We start from the raw sequence: 25,893 nt of genomic DNA on the forward strand, positions 1-25,893 counted from the left end.
GGCAGAGAGTGTGCTCAGGAGGGCCACTAGTGAGTGCAGTCGCCTAGATGTAGCTGCAGCACGGCTTCGGTATAAGGGTGTGCTTGCTAAGGCCGAAAGAAATTGAGTAGATAAGACCTGGCAGAACTTACTAGCAGCTGCTAGGTGTAAAGATAATCGCTCCATTTGGCATATTATTGTACATTTGAGTCTAGATAGTGCTACTTCCCCTTGCTATTATATCCAGCCCGAAAAGTGGGTTGACCACTTCTCTGCACTATGTGTTAGAAGAAGAGTTGTTAGTGTTGTAGATGTTACTGGAGATAAAACTAATTGTCCAACTTCTGTTATACTCTGATGATAGCAACATTGAACTAACCTTTATCCTAGATGATACTCTCACAGCCATTAATAGACTAAAAGCAACAAAGGACCCTGGACAAGACCGGATCCTTGTTGATTTGTACAAGTCCGAGCCTTTGGTGTGGGCTCCGTAAATTAATCTACTGTCAAATATAATAGCAGCTGGGGTGGAATTCCGGAGAAATGGAGAGGGGCAGAGATAATTGCTATATACAAGAAAGGAGACTCCTTAGTTCCTTCAAATTCTAGGCTGATTAGTTTAATTGACAATGTGCAGAAAATCTTTGCAAGGCAAGTCTTAGACAAATTGCAAGCCTGGATGCAAGACAATGAGATCTTTCCACCTACCAGGTGGGATTTCGGGCCAGAACAAGCACTTGTGATCAAGTTTTCAGGTTTACATTACTTACCTGGAAATACATGCTGTTAAAAAAACTAAAATTATAGGTGCTATTTGTTGACCTTAGAGCAGCCTTTGATCTCGTGCTCCGTAAGACCCTCTGGAACGTCTTACTAGGTTTGGGAATTCCCGCCAACGTGGTAGCGAGAACGTTTGAGTATAATTACTCCCAGGTTCGGTGAGGAAAATGGGGTGAACTAACTAGTAAGATTCCCATTTATCGTGGGGTGCGCTAGGGGTGTGTTGTCGCCCCTACTTTATTTTCCTTGTACATTAAAGAGGTGTCCAGTGAACTTATGGAGTGCAGAAGTGATTCCCCCGTCTTAAACAGAAAGAAAATGCTGATTTTGCGGGTCGCAGATGATTCCCTACTTATTTCAAAGACCCCAACAGGCCTCCAGAATCTACTAGATAAATTCCTGGCTTTCTGTGCATCTAGGGGCCTGGAATTAAACATAGATAAGACAAAATTCATGGTCTTTGGGAAGGGTAAGGTCAGGGCCAGACTGGCCGTAGCGGGCACCGGGCAATCCCCCGGTGTGCCGCACGGGTGGGGGCCGGTTTTTGGCCCCTAGGAGCCGTTTTTGTTACAGGGCCGTTTTTGCAGCATAGCTGCAAAATCGGCCCTGTAACAAAATCGGTCGAAAACCGGCCCTGGCAAAGAGCTCGGCGGCACCCCCAAGCCCCGGAGGGGCCGGCCGAGCACGTTGCCAGGGCCGGTTTTGGTTCCCAGTCCGGCCCTGGGTAAGGTTAGAACACGGGCAGTTAAAATTGCAGACAAACCCCTCAAGCGGGTAAAGCGCTTTGATTACCTGGGGTTCAGGTTGACTGATTTGCAAGAATGGGAATCACAACTTTATAAAAGTTATCTCACTTTATGTCACAAGTCAAAATCCATATCGCGATACCATAAGCAGACCCAGAGGCAGTCAATAACCCCCGTACTAGAAGTCTACTGTGCCAAAGCTCAAAACGCTGCGCTCTACGGAGCTGAGATCTGGGGTCATGCTGATACTCCTAGACTGACGGTGTGTGAGAATACTTGGGTAGGATCTCTTCTTTGTGTACCCACCAGCACTCCACTGATCCCTTTGTTTATCGTTCTTGAGATCAAAAGAATTGGGGACGTTGCTTCACTAAAACCCCTCATGTATTGGTTGCGGCTGTGGACTATGCCTGAGTTAACTGATTACCACGAGTCATTGAGGGATCTGCTAACGATGTGCAGTGCTAAGAAAAAATCATGTGGCTTCAGCATGTTGCAACCTAGTGTAGGCTGCTGAGAATGACCAGTTTGAGTGACAGGCCAGAGAGGGGTAGAAAAGAACTGGCTACCGTAAAAGCGAAGTATTGGGTGTATGTGTCAGATCAGAATGCTACGAGTGCGATCTCAGAATGCCTAGCTACCTAGATTTTATGCTTCAAGTCAAGTCCTAAGTTCAAGCCCTTTCTAGATTTGATTTTGCCGCCATTAGCGAAAAGCTTATATGTGAGGTTCCGCTTCGGCTGCTTACCATTAAGGTCCTTTAGCTACTGAGCCAATGATCTAGACTCGGTTATGTGTCCTGCATGCGGCTTGACCCTGGCGTCTGAGGAAAACATTTTATTTTTTTGTACCAAATACTACTTCCTTCGAAGGGAATGGATGCAACCAATATGTCTGACTATGTCAGTCAGGCAGCATCAAGTAGCTTACAGGATGCTAAAAAACGATACCTCAGACCCAATTGTTTTTGCTGTAAGCTGTTTTTTATTGAATGTTCAATACAGGCACCTGAAGTTTGTGACACAAGTAGATAAGGGGGTAAATATGTTTGGTATGCTAGTACGTGATGGTTGACTTGACTGCCCACCCAGTGTTCAATCTTACCATGAAAAGCAATCAGTGACTAGGACATGTGTGTATTGTTTGTAGGTACATTGCATTTTATCTCTTAATGAGATTATAGCTTTACGTGGGTTGTGTAATTGTTTTTTCTGGAGTTTGTATTTATTTTTAATTCTGTTTTATCCCATTTTTACTGCTATGCTGCTAACTCTATTATAGAACTTCATGATCAAAAGTAAGTGAATTTAGCATAAGAGAGTTACAAACAATTGTATTATATTTGAGATTTGTACACTTTGATTGTTTTATGAAAAGCCGAATACAGTTCCATGATGATGACTACTGGAAGCACTTTCAGCATTAGTGGTGGAATGATATAGCAAAAGACTACGTCAAAGCAAAAGAATGCTTACTGATAAATCTCATTGAGTTCCATATTTCTTCAATGACCTCATATTCAATATGTGACTCAATTCTCAAAGTAGTGAGCATAATGTTGCTATTTGTATAAGTAATCAACTTGAGCAAACATTCATTCAGATTCTAGTTTATTTTGCGATGCAACAGTTGCAAAACACAGCATGTCCTTTCATGATAATATTCGATAATATGTCTTAAACAAAGGAAATGCCAATAGAGGTCTTTAACAGGTCCAACGTTGTTCAAATTTTGTCAATGAGTTTTAAAATGTTTATATCACTTGACCTTGGGCCTTTCCATTTCTGTCATTTTTCTTCCATGTCTCTTGTCCACCCAATACAGAATACAGAAAGACACTTTTGGTGAGAGAGAAATCCTAGGAGTGGCCCTTCTCAAAGCAATTCTCTATGGCCTCTCAGGATCGGATAGGCCCTTTTCCTCTTAATGTAATTAGTGGAACAACTTCTTGTTCACTCTGCATATTCAAACATGCCACTCCAGACAAAATTCCATAAAACTTTATTCAATCTTCTCCACTTCCCTTTGAATGATCCTCCAAGATTGTTTGGTATATTTATGTCTCCACAGGAGGAGAGGCCACTGAAATGTAGAGCATTGTCAAGGAGCAGCATAGCCCTAGGGATTTAATAACGTGGACATTTAGAGGGCTGTTATTGGCTGGGGAAGCAGGGAATATTTTTTTTAGGAATCAGCTCCAACATGCTCCAAGTGTTCTTTGTCACTGACCGAGTGTTGTTTGTTGTGGTAGCAACATTTCCAGTTCCCCTCTTCTCCAAATACGATGGCTCGTTTAGATATGCAGTATCTTCAAAGTAATTACAAGCTTGTTTTACACAATCAATAACTTCACAAATGTAAGGTGCTGCTGACAGCAATTTTGGGATTAACAGTTAGTGCACAATTTGCTTTTTGTCATGGATTTGAGCCCCTTTCCATTACTCACCTTGTTTAATTCTTGCTACGCTCTTGGGTAAAGTCCTAACTGAGCCCTATTTTAATTATCAGCGATAAATTGAAAATTACTCCATTACTTTGAAAATTAGGATTGTAATCTTGACTGCTTTTGAATGGATATGCTGTTGCCATTGTACAAGCTAGTGCTACATGCAAATCTCAGCATCCCTGTGTTTTTCCTCAACTCTAGATCCATTTCCTTTGTGTTATATATTTGTGGTCTGTAGTATTGCTTTTGTTTATGTTCATTTAAAAAGAAATCTCAAGTTCTACACAAACACCAAAAAATACATAGATTATTTGACTATTAAACATGCCCATAAATTCGTGCTCATTCAGAATTCATACAGATATTATTTAGCATTGTGTTTCGGTATATCACTGCTTATATTCTGCTTTTCTTAAATTAAAATGACACTGGAGTTTGTTCTCCATCATCAGTGCGCCTTGCTCTCCATACACTAAATGTGTTAACTTTGTTGAGGAAACCTGCATTGTTTTTTTTATGCCTGATCTGGACGCAATTTTGGTGTGGGTTTCAAAGAAATTTTCAGCCATGGCTGGGAAATGTTAGTTAGTTAGTTAGTTTACTTATCAGTCTTGCACCTGTGGATATCTGTAGATGTGTTAAAGGTATCCTGTAAAATGAATATTATCTGGGCTTTCTTGATTTATGCCATACTGGATTGTGCTGTCCGGTGAATATTCAGTGTATGACGTAGTCAAAGATTGTTTAGCTTTAAGGTTTTGCCTTCATCCATCTTGTAAGTGAGTTTTAAATAGGGTGGCACGGCTAGATGGGAAGATGTAGTGGGGAATGTCATGAAGGTCACATCTCAACACACAGCTTGATGCGGTTCCTTGGAAAGCTTTGTAACCAATACATATGTGTTTTAAATGTAATACTTTCTGGCACTTGAAGCCAATGGAGTTCATTAGGGATAAGTACGAAATGATCTAACTCCCTTGAGTTCAGGTTGGTCTAGCCACTTCAATCACTTTCCTTTGGATTTGTTGGACTTTTTCCAAATGTTAAAGATTATAGAATAACTGCAGTCTTGGTTTTCTTTGGAACAGGTTTAGAGAGGATATCTGATGTATTATGTCAGAATAGGTCTCAAAACTCACACAGACATCATCAAAAAAATTAATGTTCTGGAATTTCTATTGTTGTCGATTTTTAGACATCAAGAATTGGATAAAACAAAGTATTTTGTCTGTACACCGGATGGCGAGCTTATCCATAAAAGCTCGTCCTTTAACTTTGAACTTTCAATAAGCTGGTTTTACTAGTCCCTCCCTTTTGACAGATTTAATGAAACTGGATGTGACATCATGCTACTTTCTCTGGCAAATGTTTGCTTTCGTGTGACCAAACCCTGCATGAGATCAAGTGTTTACTGCTGTTTTTTCCTTCTTTTCCAGAGGAGTTCTTAAGTACCAAAGTAATTTAGAGGGACATCCCCCTGGTTGTTTCCACCTAAACAAATCTGCCCAGGGTGACATCCATGTTCCAGGATTTGCTGGAGAACCTTCTGCTTTTTCACTTGAGACAGTCCAGCAAAACTTTCCAGCCCAGCAATCATTTGCACAAAATACCTTTGGAAAAGTATGCACTGAGGATCCTGTGTTCAAACCTCATTTCCCAGAGGTATGTGCCACTTTTTATTGTATTTATTTTAGTTAAAGTAGAAGGCTAGAACTAATTCTAAAGCTTAGCAGTATCTGGTATCTGTCATGGGTGGTGCCAGCAGTGAAGCACCTGATTGATCCCATAATCAGGCATTGTGGACTCATAGTTGTAGAAGGGACAGCTAACTATGTGCACCAATTCTGATTACTCCAGTGTGGAAGGCAATGACCAGAACATTTCACATAAAGGCATCCTTGCAGAGATGGAGCCGAAGCAACCATTTATTTCTATGCACATAAAATTGCACAGTTCTGGATACTTGAATACATTTGTGTTTTTACTCAGCATTTGCAAAATACTTAGGCCAGTTTTTGGGATTTCCTTTATTTTATTAAATGATTTATGATTTAAACATCCTGGGTGTATTATGCATTTTTTAGATAAAATGGACTGATTTAGACTGTTTTCCACACTGGGTTATAGGCACACGAATGGTGCATATCCTGCCAGACAACCTCTTCATTCCCCTTATTCATTGATTGAACTGGGGAAGTTATATGGTGGCGTCGTTGCTGGCACAACCATGGGTAATTTTTTTCTGATGGCTTGGGTGCCAATTGAAATGGTACTGCCGCCATTTTCCGTGCTATTTCTTGCCACTTGAAATGGTGTTTCTATTGCTATCCCTTCTGTGCAAGGCTGGAATGTCTTGAACAGAAGACCCTCAAAATGTCCCTGACATGCACTTCCGGGACATTTTTTGTATGGATACTGGGAATTTCCTCCCATTTTGGGATTACATATACAGCACATTCATGATTGCAGTTCTCTTATGCAGCCATGGCATGGTGGACCTGTTGCCGTGGACTTTTTCCCGTGTGGCAGCTCCCCGATACAGACAAGAACCACTTTTATGGAAAACACACAGCCTCTACGGTGGTCCATCCGTAAACATACCTACAGTGTTTAAATGAGAGCCTGACATTTATTTCAGGTGTCCTTTAATGTAACTATGTCATGTTAAGCGATAAATAATGTAATAGAGAGTTAATGGAAGTACATAGCACCTGAGAAAGGAGTATGCTGCCACCTGCGACCCATCAACAGTGTCAAGGAAACACAAAAGCACCCATCCGTGGAGTCTGTTAGCTACTCTGGTTGCCCCAGCCTACGCATGTTTCAGAATGGATTGTAAAGAAAAATGTAATACAATTAATAATGGAGAAATTAAGTTCCGAACATCAAATGATGTTTTTGATTTCAATATTTTGTAAAAACAAATGTGATGCAAAGCATTGGAAGGCTAGTTAAATGCTGCTTCTCTTGAGATCTCTGATAGACAGGATTGGAAGAGCACAGGAGCAAATGGGTTCCAGCTTGCAACAGCACACTCTCAAAAACAGTACAGGAAGGCTTGACAGTTGGCATTTGTGAGTGTAGAAGTTTGTGTGGAGGCCTCCTTTGAACACATAAAGTAAACAAAACATAAATATGCGATTCGGAAAAACCCAGTTTGTGTATTAAATGTTTTGCAATAATGTGATATTTTCAAATAGGACATTCAAATATTTTACACCATAAAGAATCTTTTTTATTTATTGTTTTACGTTCGCCTCTTCGCAGCGACTGTTGCAGATATTCTATGCGTCTGTCTGCAGCTGGGCACGTTGTATTGTGCTCCTTGGCGTGTATTGTGTTTCCTTTTGTGTGCATAATGGGGAGGTTTCCGGTATTTAATCGTAAATCACACATCTGCAGGAGGTTTTAGATACATTGAGCACAGATCCTGAGCACTGGCCTCATTCACAAAGTGGCCCTGCGTGCAGGAAGAGGGCTGTCTGCACGTCCAATCTGTTCTAGCCTACCATTACTGCTAGGTATCTGGGGGGGGGGGGGGGGGGGAAGACACCAAGAAGTTGTAGACCACGGGCTCTCCATCTCACCCCCTGGGGAAATCTGTATAGCCCTAATTTACAGGTAGAACATTCAGTACTCCAGCCCCTGTTCTTGTCGCCACTTTTATGAAATGTATTACCTTTCTGCACTAATCCTTCATTATTTCATGACTCGTGTGTGGAAAGGGAGCTTGGGGCATGGTGTCCATAGGGGAGGGAGGGACTGCAGAGCTTTGCGGCGTATTCTCCGTGCAGTTCATGCTTAGCCGTACCGTGGATGGACAATTCGTTTTGTTCATGAGCACATCATTTTGCAGAGCTTCATTCAATTTTTTCTGTGGTATATATGTATGCGCAGATTTTTTAAAACAAGCCTTTTGAAGCCGGTCCATCATATAGATTGAGATGCCAATAGTTTAAGCGTTGATCAACATGATGGACCTCATTTTGTAAAATTGAAACGCTAACATCTTTTTTAGAGGGCATGTGAACTAGATGGCCCATACTTTTCCCCAGCAGAGACAAAGACAGTAGGGCTGGCTGTAATGTGATAAATCGCATGTGGACATGCTGTGCATTTTTTTTCCAACAGTATTTATTAATACGTGTCTTCACATGCATTGGCACCTTAAAAGCAGGCGTGTTAGGTTTGCCAATGCTTGCTCTGTAGAGGGGCACAATCTAATGCCAAATTTCCTTATGGATGAATTGATAATTATTGATCTTGGGGACTCTGATTTTGCCATCTCTACTGCACCCACTAAAACTATATATACTTTGCTCCTAGTTTTTAGTTGGAGATGTGCAATTCCATCTTTCTGTGAATTTTTTGACTATCATTTAAAATCTTTTTGCATGCTCTGTGCAGCTCCCTCCATGCTAGCAGAATTCCTCCCTTGTCTGCAGCGTAGTTTCATCTGAATGCATCGCTTCTGTTGTGAGCAACCTTCCTTCTTAAATCTTCCCTACGGGTTAAAAAGAGTGATTCGCCACCATTTAGCCAGTGACAAATACTTTATCTATCACTGGTCGGATTCATCATTCATCAATGCGAGCTTGGTCGCCCTCAAACACCCGACCTCCAAAAGATGGTATGTTCAAGCCCTATGTTGTTTCCTATGCATGGAAAGTGGTAAAAGACTGAAGGGTAGTGGGGGAAATTCTCACTTTGAAAGAAGTATACTTTCCCTTTCATCAGCTCTCAGCCTTGAGCTGCCCAAAGCGTGCATCAAGCTGTTCCTGCACTTGATATAGTATGCCTTGCAGGATGTGACCTGTGGGGACCGCCCTATTGATTTGCAGATCTCCACTGTCAAAGCACTCCCCCTCCACCCCCAGTGGTTGGTCATAGCCTGGACTGGTATCTTCGAGGGCACATGCCTGAGGTAAAGCCAGAGCACTGCTCGGGAAGCCGCGTCGGAGAAGGCACTTAATGTTCTTTAAAAAGACAGGTTTAGCGTCTCTTGCCTCGGAATGTTTTCTAAGGTAACTGGTGATACACAACACCCGGAGGTGCAGACCTCATGATGGGAGCTCTCACTGGGCAGGACAATGTTTTTGAGCCTTCACTATTGATTTAATGGAGAGCTAATGATTGCCCTGGGATGAGGTAGAGACAGTCTGCACTTAAAAGGTGATCTCTGCCCCTTGACCATCTTGACTGATAGATACCCTTTGAATTCATAAGAACGCAAGGCAGAAAATGACAAATCGTATTGCAAGCAATTGCATTTATAAATAGCGCTTATTACCCACGAGGAGCCATACAAAGCACTGTATAAACGCAATAATAGGGAGAATGTTCTTTCTTTTTAAAAGGGTTTACAGTGAGTCAGGGTCCACCAAATAGTCCAGACTTTTCTATCAATAGCATCACTTCTTCCAGTCTATTGAGGTGGAGGGGGCTTATGGTTTTTCTTCTAAAAAATCAAAGTAGTGGCTAAAAAATAGGAACCTGTAAAGTGGTTTTGGCAAATATGGTTGTGGGAAGAACGTTGTTTCAGTGTTTGCTGGTGGATGGCAGCAGCTCTTATAAACAGGCCACTGAAATTATGCAGCAGGGTTGACTAAATTATTCAGCAAGAATAGTGATACTATGCTGTGTAATGTGGCATATTTTGTGATATTAATTCATAATATCGTGTTGTTTTTGCATCTGGGTTAAAGTTAGATTTCACTAGTGTTAGTTTAACACCCGAATGCAGGAAAAAGCAAGTAATGGTGGCCAGTCAACCTTTGCATAAGGCTTTCCACTATGCATCAACACATGGCGCTGCATTCTCAGTATCTTTTGATCCATTCGATCTGGAAACACATTTTTCTGCTAAACTCTGTAATATGTGGCCAATGCAAATCCATAATGTTGCAAAAAAGGTTGTGGCCACAGAATTACATAATTCCAGTGGCACTACTTATTAGTTGGTGCAGGGTCTTTTACAAAATTGCTCACACAGGCAACAGTCCAGATTCTCTGAGTTAAATATCCCTGGCTTCCTGTTCTATCCCAGAAGGAATGTGAGCTAAGGCTCAAGGACTGATGTTACTTTTGAGCCTGTCATGCAGTATTGGCTTCAGGGTGATGGCTTGACAATGACAGCATGCCACACAGTTACTCTAACAGTAAATAGTCAGGCAGTGGTGCAAAGCCGCCTGCTATTGTATTCTTCTGCCTCATACTTGCTCTGTGGCTGAGTTTGGCTAGAGCAGGATATGTATGCTACAGAGAGGACACAAATGAGGAGCAATGTTCCCTATGCCTTTGTCGAAGACTACTGGGTGCTAATCTCTCATAGTTTTCTTCACAGAAGGCCCTTTTGTGCCTGCCTCCTACTGTGTTTTAGTGGACAGTCCCATATTAGACTAAATAGCACCCAACAAGTTAGCGGAGTTATATTTTTATGTCGTACAGTCCCTAACAGAGGTTCTTCACCTCTTGAGTTCTAATGGCGATCGCTCCCATCTCTATCTACAGGGATTGCAGTGCATTCACAAGAAGCTTTTTGGCTCCCTGATCGGTTATTTTTATACTACTAATATTAAAAGGTAAAGGGTGAATAAGCGTAATCACTGGTCTAATAAAAACTGTAGGCTGGCTAAAAATATCTTGCTCAAGGAGGTAAAATCGGGGTCCCAGTCAAGTATTAGAAATGCCAGGGAAACCTACAAAACCTTGATAAAGGAGGCTAGGCTAGAGTGGGAGGCCTTAAGGTGGGAAAGTATCAAAGCAGCTCTGGAAGCTCGTGACTTTAGGTCCTTTTGGAACCTTGTCCAAGTGGGGTCGGCTGAAGGGATGTCGGCCATTACACCTAACCTTAGTGAAGAGGTCTGGCTGGACCACTTCAAACCTCTTTGTTGTCTTAGTAACCCTGCATCCCGAGTAGTTCCAGTGATTCCAACAAGCACATGTGTACCAGCACACCTGGAGGCCCGTGCCTTGCCTTCCCACCCTGCTCTCTCCTTGAAGTCCAGGCGGCCCTTAAAAGTTTGTCTTTAGGGAAAGCCCCAGGCCTCGATAGGATCCTGGGCGACCGATATCTTAGTAAACAAAAGGTCTGGGATCCCTACATTTGGGTTTATTTGAACGCCATTCTTCAGGGCTTGGAGATCCCTACTACTTGGCTGGGAGCTGAAATTATCCCAATCCACAAAAAAGCTTCCCCTCTCGACCTGGCCAACTACCGCCCCATTAGTTTGATTGACGTCCACCAGAAATTATTTGCCCGCTTTCTTTTGTCTAGGTTGCAGACCTGGATGGACGAACATCACATCCTAACCTCCCTTCAAGCGGGCTTCCGTGCAAAAGTATCCACCATAGACCAACTATTCAGATTACAGTTGGTCTACTGGAAGACGGTCACTATTGGGGCAGGTAGTCTGTATTTGATTTTTGTGGACCTACGGTCCGCATTTGACCTGGTCGAAAGGGACAAACTCCTGTTGGAGATGGGTGTTCCGGCCTACCTGTGCCATCTATTTAAACGTATGCACCAAGGTACATACACAAGGGTGAGATTCGGGAGGTGTGGGGAACTATCAGCTCCGTTCCCGGTGGAAAAGGGAGTAAGGCAGGGGTGCGTTCTGGCCCCCATGCTCTTCTCGCTCTTCCTAAACGGGTTGATAGACCATCTATATGGAGCAACAGATCTGGATTCTCCAAGTTTAGCGGGGCGGAAGTTACCCGCCCTAATGTTCGCTGATGATACCCTTCTATTGTCAAAATCATCCACAGGTATTCAGCGCACATTAGAGGCTTTTTGCTCCTTTTGTAGACTGAGGAACTTGGAGATTAATCTCTCTAAAACTAATTTCATGGCCTATAACACCAACTTAGCCAATTGTCCCCTCCCTCACCTGGATGGAACTGCTCTGGACCAAGTAACCACCTTCGATTACCTGGGGATTACATTAAATGATCGAATGGATTGGGGATCCCATATGGTTAAGGCTAACTTGAAGTTGGCACAATCAACTGGTGGTATCCTAAAGGTATTTAATGATACCTCTTCTAAGCTGTTGAGTCCGCCCATGGAAATCTATAAACCCCAGGCGAGAGGGGGAGCACTCTACAGTGCAGAGTTATGGGGTCACGTCAGTGTTGCCCCTTTATCTCGCACTGAGAATAGTTTTATCAGGCGTCTACTGAGACTCCCTATGAGTACGCCCCTGGCACCCCTTCGGTTGGATTTGGGCTTGGCTCCTATGCAGGAGTTGGTTGCATATCGCCCCCTCCTATATTGGAGACACTTATGGTCGACCCCTGAGCTCTCCAGCTACAGGGAGGATTTAGGGGATCTTATGTCCAGGGGGAGTAAGGGGAAAATTCAATGGCTAAATCACATCAAGCAACTTTTTCATGTTTTAGGTAGGGGGGATATGTGGTCATCCCCTGAGGAGACCTGTGCCCTGTACTCCAAAAAATCTCTGAGCACGGCCCTTAAGCGCTACCGCATGGAATATATAATAACAAATTCTTCCACGGGTAGGCTGACTGATACCTTTTTGAATATCAAAGCCCATCCTTTTTTTGAGAAATTCTTGGATGATATCCAGCCTTCCTTGGCCAAGAAATCATATATACAGTTTAGATATGGTTCATTGCCTCTTAGGGACGTAACATATAAGTGGTCAAATGCATTACATTCCACGAGTTCCTGCCCAGGTTGTGCGTGTAGTAGAGAGACAGATGTGCATGTCCTGCTCTTTTGCCCCTTCTATGGTAAGGCAAGAGCCAAATGGATCATTCAACTTTGCAAGTCCAGGGGGCTTAAGGACTATAGGGAGGCATTTAGATTTCTCAAATATGATACCACCCCCCTAATAGTGTTTGCGACTGCTAGATTTCTTTTGTCTATATGGTACACGAGGTGCAAAAAATGAAAATCTGAAAGTCCTCAAACTACTGTTTCTGCAGTAGCTCAAACACTGTAACTCATGTTGTCTATATATTTCATAGTTTGGGATTGCCCTTTAGGAGCGCTGTGCATATTTAATGTATCTAATGAAATCCTATGATCATCCTCTATCTTCGATATGAATCTCTCATGTGTTAGGAATACAAAGTATGATTCTTTTAAATATATATGTTTTTAGCTCTAATTGTGCTCTTTTTTTTATTGTAAATTTGTATTTATGTCGTTTTATGGTTTTTTACCGATATTAAAAGCTTTTTGACTGACTGACTGACTGACTGACTGACTAAATAGGTGGATCAGCTTGGCACTGTGCCTGTACAGAACCTGGCACTGCGCCTACTGATGCTTTCTGCTTCAGCCCCACACAGCTCAGCAATTTGTAGGCTCTACCTCTTAGTTATCTTTCCTATTCCTGCAAGTGATCGCTTTTGCTTGGAAAACGTTGAGATGAAGGGAGAAAGAGGATTGAGACATGTACGTTTCAAAGGCTCACTTTAAATGTAGATAGGCTTCCCAGCCATGCTGCTGTTCCTCAAGCGGATCCATTTTTGCAATCAGTTGTCTGCTTCACCTTCTACAACTCTATGCCTATTTCAAACCAGCAAGTGTTGTCCTGTGGGTTAACCCACCTGCTGCTGTGATACAGTCTAGGTACTTTGCCTTTTTTAATGATGACATGAAGAGTGGATTTTAAAGTTTGAGCTTGGTGCTGAGAAATAACAACTTAAAACTTAACACATTTACTAGTTGCTTTTGCTTTTCTGCCAAAGTCCGCTTTTTTCTCACCCTGCGCTGCAGTGTATTTTGACTATTACGTCAACTTTAGGCCATCACCCCAGCCTTAGCACTGTTCATCCTACCTTGTATCCATGTAGTTGTTCTCCTCTCTCACCATGCCGCTCTCTCTTCTCCTGCTGCGTCATCTCCCTTTTCATTTTTACTCCATCTGTTGCTACCCACTTCTTACATTTCACTTTTGCCTTCTTTTTTATTTACCGTTGGCTCCATCCCACTGCCTCTACTTCCATGCTCTTTCTAAATGTCCTCACTATAAATGTAGGCCAAAAAGAATATCAAATGTACCTAAAAGGAATGACTGTCAAGACACATTGCAAAAAACGCCTGGATGGTGAAGAAGGCAGAGGAGGAAGAGAGTGTACAGTAGAGAGTTGAATAAAAGATGAGGTAAATATAGATGAGAGGTTCAACTGCGATGCAAACCATCACACGTCTAGTGTGTTCCTGCACAATGTACCATTCGAAGGGTTAGAACTGCTTGGGTTTGAGAAGCACATTTTATTAAGGAGAAGAACCTAATACTAAAGTTGAATACTCATCTCAAGATAGGGATAAACATCGAGTAGACATAAATGAGTTCCTGCACTGATAAAATTAGTTTCTGCACATTCAGAAAGAGTGAGTCTCTGTCATAAACAGGGTCTTGTATTTTTGTAGAGCTGACCTGGAACACAGATACAGCTGAGTCCCTGCATACGTAGTGCTGAACCCCTGTCCAGCTAGAACAAAGTCCAAGCACAGAAAGAGCATAGGTCAGATAAATATATGGCTGAGCTCATTTACAGAAAGTTAATTTATTGCACTGAACTAGAGCTGATTTCCTGGTATACATTGAGAGTCAGTTCACTGACCAAATTAAGTCTATGATAGAAAGTGAGAAGGTGTGGAGGAGGATGAGAGTGAAAGAGAGTTAGGATTGATGGAAGGGATTGAGGAACAAGATAGAGAGTAGCGGAAAAGAAGAAAGTGAAAGTCTGCAAGAAAATGGAGGGAAAAGAGAAGAAAGAAATGAGAAGAGAATGTGTCTGAGACATCAAAGAAAAGAGGAGTGTGAAATGGGAGATGGCATAGTGAGTGATGTGTGAACAAGCAGCTCACCAATAATGCTAAGACAAATTATACAGCACATTTCACCAATTCCTTTTGCTCCCTTCTTCATCAAAAGTCTAAATGTCACCTTGTCAGTGGGCGATGCCAGTGCTGGCACTTTATGCCGCTTTAACCAACCTCCAACATAATATTTTGAACACTTTAGAACCTTGACACTTGGGGATCTGGGTTTGAATCCAGATTGGTACTTGACTGAAAACTGCAGTTCTGGGCAAATCGCTTAATCTCACTGTACCTAAACTAAATTTGTAAGATGCTAGTGCAAATGTGTGTAATTCAAAGATATAAGCCCCTATTTAAGATCACTTCCCATAATGTATGGTGCTCTGGTGCTAACCAGCTAGGTTGGTGCTGTATAATTATCAACAAATACCCGTTTTTAGGTCTCGCCTGACCCAGCGCTTGCGCTAGTCTGGCGAGACTTAAAGTAAGGGCGTCAAAAAATGCTACCGCCGGCCACAGCTTGCAATGCATGTGCGCGGGCGCGCGCTTGAGCAGAGGCGCCATATAGCTTGATTACTGCTGCGCGCGCACCACTCGCGCACATGCACTGGAAGCTGTGGCCCGCGGTAGCATTTGTTTATTACTGCTCTGTAGAAATGGCGGCACCCGTGCTTTAGCTTAAACATCTTAGGCTAAAGTCAGGTGCTGAGATTGCTTCAAAAGTAAAGAAATAGACAATTCTTTACTTTTGAAGCAATCTCGGCACCCGACTTGGTGCGTTGCGTGAAAAACAGCTCAGGTTTGTATGCCGACGGAACAACCTTTGATGGTTTGTGCATGCTGGTGCGAGCACCTTGGTGCTATTATAATGTGGGGCGTCAGAACCTGACATTGTTCTTTTAAGGATAACTCGCCGATTTAATCGCTCAGCGCTGAAACATGCAGTAATGCATGGCTCACAAGGTCAAATCTCAGCAAAGTCGACTAAGCATTCTGGCCTTCCGAGATCAGTAAACTGAGTATATCACTACATTGGTTAATTATGTACCTTTTGTTTGTCCCCTCTGGAGGCAACTGTTCGCTCTTAGTAAAAAAACTCATACAGACACGCTCTCATGTGCATAGCGCGTCATCATGATCACTTTCACTTTCAGAGTGATCGCGATCGCGATGACTTTCGCTTTTACGGCCGCGCTGCGTTACTTTTACTGCCGCGCGGCCCATGCTTGTCGTTTGTTCTTGTGTGTTTTTTTTCTTTCAGTAAGCTCTTGTTTGTACTGTGCTTATGTGGCTTGTGCTTCTTAGGACTCTTGTTTCCGCTTGTTTTTCTGTTGTGTTTCTGTGTATTGTTTTGTGCTCTTTTCTTCTATTTTTCTGGACTCCTGCGTACGTCGGCTGTGCTTCTGTGAGCTGTGTGCTCCATGCTTCTTTGGTCCTGTGTTTGCTGGTGTTTTTCTGGACCTGTGCTACTGTCTACGCTGTTTTTTGGTGTGTGCTTGAAGTTGTATGTGCCGTGTGTGCGAAGGTTGTTTCTGCAGGGTGTGTGTATGCGGCCTGTGGTTCGTAGGACTGCACTGTGGTTCGGTGGGCTTGTGATCGTTAGCTGGTGTTGATTACTCTTGTGGGCTGCGCATCTTTGGGCGGTTGTTTATATGTAGTCTCGTGATTCTGTCTGTGGTTGCTCGGGTGGCGGCTTTATTTGTTGTTACTTTTCGAGTATTCTGACCTTCTGCTCAGCAGGATTCAGCCATGCACCGGTACATTGGTGGAAAGGGACCCCGAATGTGTGACCCTGAGACGGGCGATGAGTGAGCGGGCTGGGGCTTTAACTTTTACCAGTGAATACCCCACCACCAACGACCAGCACACAGTCATCTTAGGGGCCACCTGCTGCAAAGGGACCGAATGCATTTACTTGAGATTGTATCCGCGCTGCTTGCGTTAGCTTGGGTCCTGGCCGACTCCATGGCTCAGTGTGTTAAACGCTCACCTCTGCCGTCTGCCGCTACCGCAAGAAACTATATGGAATGCTGGCACGCCCACCTCAACCTTCCATCCCTGAGGAGTCGGTAAATACTATACCAATGCATAGTATCACCAGGACCGGTTTCACAGCGCTTAGAATTGGAAAACTACGTAGCGAGGCGCTATACAAAAGCGGTCTCCCAATAACACCCAGCAATGATTAACAGATGAGTTTGTGACGTCTGCCACATGAAAGGTCGGTGTTATATGACGCCCAGAGCTCTATTGCATAGCTTCCAGTATGCAGGCTGGTGAGTGCTTCGGCTGGGGGGCACACACGCATCTTCTGGTGCTCACACCCACACGTAATTTTACAGGCTACTGTTTTGTGCATATATATTAAACTTGGTTATTTCTGTAGCTGTAGGTTGCGAAGATGCTGTAGAAGTGTATATACATGGATTTCAACAGATTATTTTTTATACATTTTCTCATTGAGTTCTGAAAACCGTGTCACGCGTTGGGCGGACCACAGAGAGAGCATCAACGCTATTGCAACTTCACGACAATGTTTACACCGAGAAGACATTTGTCACTGTTATTCGGCCCAGATATCAATGCACGACTTCGAAAAGTCCACCAGCGCCGGGATCTAGCGCTGCACGATGCTGGACTGCAAGCAGCACTATAGGCTAGTAGGGAGAGATATATGACTACCATTGGCCCCATAGCCACCAGTGCCCACTGCAGTCGGACGCCTACTGACCATAGCACATAACCTGAACTCATATTTAACGTGTGTGCAATTATGGGGTATAGCACGGGTTCAATTAAGGCCTAGATAAGGGAAGCCAGTCCCCCACGTCCCCTCTTCTGCCAACTCTTCAAACACACTTTAGTGGTCCCAGCGTCACCCCTATGAACTCTGACCCCACTGTTTCCAGGCCGGCTCTCTCACTGTACAGAGCGCTCACTTTCCCCAGGTCCATGCCGAGTAGATGACCCAGTCCACATTTTGCCTTTGCCTTTTAGGAATTGCGGTCCTGAATTTATAATATAACCAACATTACTACAAATCCCAGAATGCACAGAAAAGTGACTGGGTGAGCTACTTGCAAATGTATCTGGGCAGCCATGAGAGTTTTGAATGTACCCCGACTGTTCCCCCTACAATATTTTGATGCATGGCAGCACAGCTAGCCTTCCTGATGTGCTGCCATGTGCCAAAAGAAAAGGGCAGGAATGTGCGTGCTGTAGCCAGGGCGTTAAGTGGGCTGGGTCTTGCCGGTGCTCAGCACCAGCAGTTCTAACAAGCATTGGCATAGCCAATAGGTCTTGCTTTTGGGACCTTATAAAGGTCTTGCTTTTGGGACCTTATAAGTGTTTAGCCATGCAAAAGTTGGTGTTGTTGCACTAAGGATATTGTGCTGCATACCTAAATACTTATAAGGTCCCAAAAACGAGACCTATTGGCTATGTCAATGCTTGTTACATTTGTGAACAGATATTCCACTTATTCTGCTTTGTGAATGCCCCTGCCTTTTGAGCTCTTCATTTTGTGACAGATAGATATAAGCCTCTGATAATTGTATTGATCCCAGAACATGCTCCACATCATTAATGGGATTCATATAAGTTTGCTTCTGTGCTCATTGGGAGATCCTCCCACAAAAATCTTGTTCCTTGGAAGGATTTATTTATAATTGATGTGCCTTATGTTGCTTTTAGTAAGAAAAGTTACATTTCCAAAAAGGCATCAGTGTTTTCATTTCTGTGTGTCAGACATGAAGACCAGACACAGGACTCGCTTGGTACCATCCTGCAGCCATCGGATGCTCGCAGGTCTGGTGGACACTCGAAGTTCCAGCGGTGCTAAATGTCTCGGGGGGGGGGGGTAAAGTGTGGGCAAAGCCAATAGAACTGGCCATAAAGAAAAAACAGGCATGCATAAATGCTGTTTGCATGTGTTAGAACATGAAAGGCAAATCTGTTGGATTTGTTAATGTGTGTTCTCATACTGGCTCTGAGGATGCGCCGCCCCCATTGCGTGAAGTGGTTGACCCACCACTGTGGCTTGAACTATTACCCCCTCCCCCGAAGTTCAAGTCTAGTTGCGCCCCTGCAAGTACTAATGTAGCAGGAGAACAAATGCAATATTTATGCGAATGATTAATGCTTCTGTTCTTTTTCTCTGCCTGTTTGCTAATTAATCCCATGCTAAATACAAGGTTTTGACAGACCCGAGGCCATCTTGAAAGAGTGCGTCATTTCCATCCATGTTTATTATCCGAGGAAAATGATTATTGCTGTGACAAAACCTGTGTGAAAACCGCAACAAGCAGCTCTACATTTAATATTCTTTTGAAGCACACTGCAAACCGGATTACCTCTGGGTGCCACAGCAGATAGAAGCTTTCTCTTAGAGGAAGGATCCACTAACAAGAGATGTAATTTTTAGACCTTTCTCGTCACTTCCGCATACGGGCATTAGATTTGTGTTCCTGTAAACAACATCCCACAATGGTTGTGTGTTGCTACCTCGACGGTCACTACATCAACCAGCCCGTTAATTATATCGACATGATCATACTTTCGACAAGGCCACTGCCTCGACCTCCCTTGGTGATGCCTGACCCCTGACCTGTCACATGGAAATGTAAGTAACAGAGACATAGACAGTGGCCAGGATGGCATAGTGATGTTGTCGATGGTGGTCAGTGTAATGGAGGCCACCAACGGGGTACGTTTCTAGGGGGACAAGCCTTTCACTAAATTCCTTTAAATTCTGTTTCTCTCATGCCTGTACTCAAAAGCAAGGTGAAATGTCAGACAATGATGCACAGTTATTTTTTGTGTATTTGATTACTTCTTGTGAGTGCATGCATCATTTTTGCACATACGGGCCTAGCATTCAGATGGAATTTTGCACTAATTTACTCAAGTGGGTCTTCTCAAGGAAGAGTCTGGGAAGTGAATTAGGGAAACCAATGCAAATTAAGTTAACACCCAATCATTCTTAAATTAATGGGTGTTTGTCAAACATTTGCAATGCACTCTGTCATACACCCGAACTTTAGGGAACAACTGCAGCAGAAGGTGGGAGAAAGTGCACTAATGTGATTGAAAATCACCAGGTAAGTGAACAAATAATACAAGACTTTAGAGAGAAATGCTTTATTGAAAAAGGACAAGTTGGTGAGACCTGAAGTTGCAAAAATGGACTTCCCCAAAACATGGGCCTGGCAAAACAGAATGAACACATGAATGGGACTGTTCACAATATCTTTCCCCAGCAGAGTAACCTTATACATTCACATGTGTAAGGTCGCAGTGATTAACAAAGTCTGACTGCAGCTTTGTCCTCCGTGTGTACATCTCCACAATAATGTGCAAATTGTGCAGTCATTGAATAGGGTATATGCACAAGAGTGTCGGAAAGATCAGGGAAATGAAATAAAAATAAGATGAAGGTCCCATAGTGTCATAACCTTCTATGTAGTCACAAACATTGTCAAATTGGTTTCCCCTTCTAATATCTGACTTAAAGGTGTAGACGGGCACAAAGTGTAAAACTGTTCAGCTACTATCTACATCTTAACTCAACATATCGAAGATGGAAAAACATTGAGACAATCTCTCCTGTGAGAGCTATTGGCTTTGTCAATGTATTATAGCCATGTCACACAGCAGCGTGGCTGCAGTGCAGCATGACTGAAAGTAAAAAGAAAATAGAGGAATATGACACGGCCAGCGCTGGTCGCATCATCGCGCTTTTAATATTGTGGGAGGTAGGGCAGGAAGGGAGGCAACATGGAGGGGGGCAGGATGGGCATGGAGGGCAGCACAGACTATGCAAGGTGTGAGAAGAAAGTGATATGAATCAGCCCGCAGCGCCCGCGTCATAGTGCTTTTTTAGGTCTCACCTGAGACAGCGCATGCTGTCTCTTCGAGACATTTAGTAAGTGGCTTTTAAAAGTGCCACCAGAGGCTTTTGGTGGCCTAAAGCTTGAGTGCACGTGAGCGTGCACGCCCGCAGCCGCCATCTGCCTTTCTGTCATGGCTCATTAAGCCTCCTCCACCACCTTGCTGTCTGCTCTCACTACCCCCCTCCCTTCTCCCCCTCCCTCCTCGTTAGCTTGATATTCTTAACTTCGGAAGCATCTGATGTGAATTCTTCAAGGAGCAATTCACTTCCGACTAAGCCAATGCCTCCTCAGACAGTAGACATTTTCTGGTGCTTGTTGTGTGTTTCTTTTCGTCGCATTTGGCATATAATCACTGTATATAGCATTACATCATTAAGCACTCTTAGATCTTTTTCACTATACGGTAACTTGTTGCACAGTGCCCGTTTTTGATTTAATTATTTACTTCTTTAATTTGTTACAATTAGCGTCCAGTTGTATTAACTTTCTCCACCCCTGCGTAGCTGTTTTCACACTAGTTGCCCCGTCTACTGTTGGGGTTTCCGTTTGGACTACATACATTTGGGCCGAGTTTGTGGGGTTACATTGCGCGCTAGCCTGGCCATGCACGCCACTGTGCTTTACCTCTGGGATTCCCTTAACCAGCACTGCGCTGTGATTAGGCCATAAGCCCTATCTTTCATTGACATCTCACTCGCATCTCACCGTCTTTATGGCGTTTAGCTCCCACGCTCGTCAAACTTTAATGCGAACATAGGCTAGTTCACGCGTCTCCTTCACATTTTTATTCCCCCACTGCGCCACCACTCATTTATTTACTTCTTTCACTGTCCTCGGAACCTCAGCCGTTTCGGCATCGGATATCTATCCATGATTTGGGGCATTGTCGTGATTGTGCATGTCATGCTCTGCAGCAAAATTACAGTTAATCAGTTTGCACTGTCATTATATTTCACGTTCACCGTAAAACACACGCATCTTGTGACTCCTAGCGTAATGCAACTCAATTACCTGCCTATAAAGCTGCTACTTGCACGTAGCCTGGTCTGTGCCTGTGTCTTCTTTGCTGCCTGCAACCACTACGAGACTTGCTGATGACATATATTTCCCCACATTTCATGATTTTCATAGTGATGTGACAAAGTTTGCAAGCTTTTGTGACGCTGCAACAAATTTCATAGACTTTTGCAAAGTATACCTTTCTGTGCAATTTGTATGGCCTCATTCAAAATATAGAACCATCTTTATAGTCAGTGAAGAGGGTGGCCTCAGCAGAACAGGAATATATGTTTGATATATATGAATGCACACATGTATAATCAGATCAGACTCTTTATTTCTAAGAAATGGATTCTAACAGAAATATTGCACATTATTCAATTCATTGACATAAGCAATTACAAATATCATAAAAGTCTACAATAAATAGCAATTAATTAAATCAATACAGAAAACACAGAACACCAACCTAAAACAAATATAAAATGGTATATAAATTAAAATATCTTAAAATTAATTGAGCGATGTGCAGCCCATTATCCCACACTTATCAAAATGTTTGAAAGCACAACAGTTTAACCAACACATGCAAAGCTCATTCCATCAGTTAAGGCTACAAGAGAGCATTATACAGGCCTACATAACATTAACCGGCAGAGAGTCAATCCATTTAAAACAAGCATTGGCATTGCCACTAGGTCTCGCTTTTGGGATCTTATAAGTGTTTAGTTATGCAGCACAATATCCTTGGTGCAACATCAACTGTTGCATGGCTAAACACTTATAAGGTACAATGTTTAGCCATGCAACAGCTGATGTTGTTGCACCAAGGATATTGTGCTGCAAAACTAAATACTTATAAGGTCCCAAAAGCGAGACCTACTGGCTATGCCAATGCTTGTTGTTATTGTGGGTGAAGGAGCAACACGGTCAACCGAGTGGGGGCACCATGGACAATGGAGGGAGAATTGGTTGTTGTTAACATGGACAACAGAGATAGGGCAGGTGGGGGTTGAGACATGGACAACAGAAGGAGGGCAGGTGGGGGTTGAGACATGGACAACAGAGGGAGTGCAAGTGTGGGGTCAACACAGAAAATGGATAGGCAACACAGCCATCAAAGCGGTGGGTGCGTGGGGCGTCAATACAGAGAACAAGGGGATGGTGGGTTGAGGGCAAAACAGACAACTGAGGGAGGGTGGATTGGTGCAGCACGGACAATGAAGGGAAAGCAGGTGGGGTCAACATGGACACTGGAGGGCGAGCAGCTTGGAGCAACAAATGCAATGGAGAGAGGCCGGGTGAGAGGTCAACATGAAAAATGGAGGGAGGTCAGGTGGAGTGGGGAAAATGAACGGAGGAGGGAGGGCCAGTATGGGGGACATGAACAATGTAGGTGTAGTGAGTGGGAAACCAACTTCGGAGAACAGGAGGGGCTGTAGGCAACCAGACAGACAGCAGAGGGTCAGCACGTGGGAGGGATATGGAGTGCGAGACGTAAACAAGGGAGACAGGAGAAAAACACACACTCTCATGGAGTACTTAATCATAAAGGAAAAGGTAATGCCTAAAAAATAAGAAGTGGAAGGGTACAAGTAATGCCCCCGTTGCTCCAGACAAACATACAAAGAGGAAGGAAGCTTATGGCAGCTGACCAATAAGAAGCAAGCACATGAGAGTGACAATGAAGCCAATCAATGGCAAGCAACAAGCAGTCTCTAAGCCAGGAATTGGTAGAAAAAAGGTCTCGCAAGAGACAGCGCAGGCACTGCTGTATGCAAGACCTAAATATTGACCAAGAGCATGTGCAAACTATACAGTGTTCAGACTTCTCATATATAGGGTATTGAAAGAATACATGGAGAGGATGGACAATTTTGTGAATCATTTCAACAATCTTCACTTACAACTATGTAGAAATATATGCTTTTTCGGTATTCCTCTGATAAATGTACCAATACAGATAGAAGTTTGTATTCTTTGAAAATCCAATGACATTGCACATGTGATTAAGGGCTTGCTTAAATATGCCAATAACTGTAAATTAACAAAATGTCCATAAATAACGACCATGCATAGGCATTGTGCAATATTATTTCTTTAAGTTTCATGGAAGGTGCATTAAATGTCATTTTACCAAAAATGTAGTCTATGTGATTGAAAATATTAGGGATAGGCAGCCCGGGGCACTGACTCAAAGAAAGGGGGGAGAGGCAACCTGCCCCCCTCCTGAGCCATTATCAGACCCGGGAACAACATTCCCTGGCACAACTTATTTGAAGAAAGGAGAGGGGGGCTTTGTGGCCTCCATACCTGAGCCTTGCATGGCTCTGGGGACACTTTCCCCGAAAGCCAAGTTTTTAAAATAAAGTGGAGGGGGGCTTGTGTGGCCCTCCCCTGGCAGGTTTCTGCTCTAGGACCCTATTCCCAATGGCCCTGGACAGTTAAAGTTGGGCGCCCTGGTGCCCACCCAGGGTACACACCATAGTCTCAATGGAGGCCGCTGGAGAGCTCCAAGGCCCCCAGTGCCCAAGCCAGCTCCATGGGAGCCAGCATTGCTCCTGCTCGCATGGAGCAGCTCCAAATGATGCTCGCTGTGGGTGGGAGCAATCTTTTGATCTGTTTCCCTGCCCACACTCAGATCAAATAAAGCATTTTTGAAGCTCCTGCCCGCTGGAAGTGGACTTAGTGTTTGCTCCCACTTAGCAGAAAATTCAAAAATGCTCTCACCAAGTGAGAGCAAACACAGGTTTCCCTGCCCGCAGCAGTGTGGGCTGGGAAACCGCTATGTCCCGGGAGTGGGCTCCCCTGGACTCAGCTTGTGAGTCGGCCCACGAGATATGTCTCAATCATTGCATGGGAGCCTGCACTTTAAAATAAAAAATTTGGCTTCAAATTTGATGCAACATTTTTTTAAAAATGGGCCCCAGGCTTAAGAGTTAGGGTACCCCTAGCCTGCCCCCTTGTTCCACCATCCCTGGGCTTGTGGTAATTCAAAGTGTTCACAGATAGAGACCTGCATAGTCAATATTCATTAGGCAAGTTGTCCTGTGGCCCCTGATACTGGAAATTATTTGCTATGACCAACTAGTAAATAGGTGCATCACAAAATTAAAGACGGGTTGCAAAACATCTGCCTAAAATTTCCTGCATCTTTTAGCAAGCAGCATTTTCAACTATCTAGCCTTGTGTTTTTACTCCAGAAAGAGGCTGGTTCTTCTCTGTAATTAAATACAGCAGTTTATCAGGCAACCACAGCATTAGTGTATTATTATTGCAAATTATTGTGAAATTACATGTAATTACATAAAGCACAAATCCATTATTTAGCACTATAGTTTAGTGTGAATTGCATCCTCATGTAAATTTTTGATGTTAAGACAAATTTCATGGTAAAAATATAGCGTGAACAATACAAGTGGCATGAGCAATAGCTGCTTGCATTCTGGTCATTCGCTTTATTCCCGAGCACTGCTCTGTAGCCATGAATGGAGCGTAAGTAGGGAACGTGGCTTAATTTCAGGGTTTTTGCATAATCAACTAACTCATTAATCTTGACTAATGACAGCATATATATTACATTTTGCCCGGGCCTACTTAGCACCTTCACCATCTCCTCAATTCATGAAAATGAAGGAGATACAGTCAAAAGTGTTCAAAACAGCTGAGAGATAAAACTTTAGAAAGCTGTATTTAACCACATAGGTTTCACAAATTCAATCATGTACCCTTTCCTGTTTAAATAATATATTTGTAGCTATCCAATATAGGAATCCTAAATCATCTATGCATCTCTTTTTTCCTTGTAAAGAAAGCTCAGTGCAATATGTGCCAACCTTTGTGCTACTTTCATTTTAAATGTTGAAATCCCAGCAAAACTGACACTGCCTTCACACTTTTGAGGATAATCAAACAACTATCTTCAGTTCGGTATTAGCTAACCCCATTGTTGCTAATCCCCCTTTTCTGCATGGTCAACCCTAATTTTTCACATGTGTTAGGATATCCCTTTTTGCTGGTCTTAGGATTCTGTGCAATGTCTCACTGCTTCTTTTCAGCGGCTCAGTGATTGTGCTCAGTTTATAAAATGGTATTGTGATAATGGTTTCACCACAATTGGTCTGTTTAACGTTCCTTAAAGAGCATGATGGGTAGTGTAGAAATTGCACTGGGTGTGGAAGGTACATATTATATGTGAACTGTGGTGTTTATTTACGCAACTCACATATATGGGAAAAATAAATGTCT

At 43.2% G+C, this 25,893-nt stretch overlaps 1 protein-coding gene across 2 annotated transcripts in view; it reads left to right on the forward strand.

Annotated features, from left to right (window-relative positions):
• Nucleotides 1-25,893, forward strand: part of NOX4 (NADPH oxidase 4) — a 699,867-nt gene that overhangs the window by 241,249 nt on the left and 432,725 nt on the right. For both annotated transcript variants that reach the window (XM_085623140.1, XM_085623139.1), the window contains exon 9: nucleotides 5,391-5,616. In XM_085623140.1, coding sequence (XP_085479266.1) covers nucleotides 5,391-5,616 — 226 coding nt within the window. The remainder of the gene's footprint in view (nucleotides 1-5,390; nucleotides 5,617-25,893) is intronic.

The sequence above is a fragment of the Triturus cristatus genome, chromosome 8 (genome assembly GCF_964204655.1).
Source record: "Triturus cristatus chromosome 8, aTriCri1.1, whole genome shotgun sequence".
Lineage (NCBI taxonomy): Eukaryota > Metazoa > Chordata > Amphibia > Caudata > Salamandridae > Triturus > Triturus cristatus.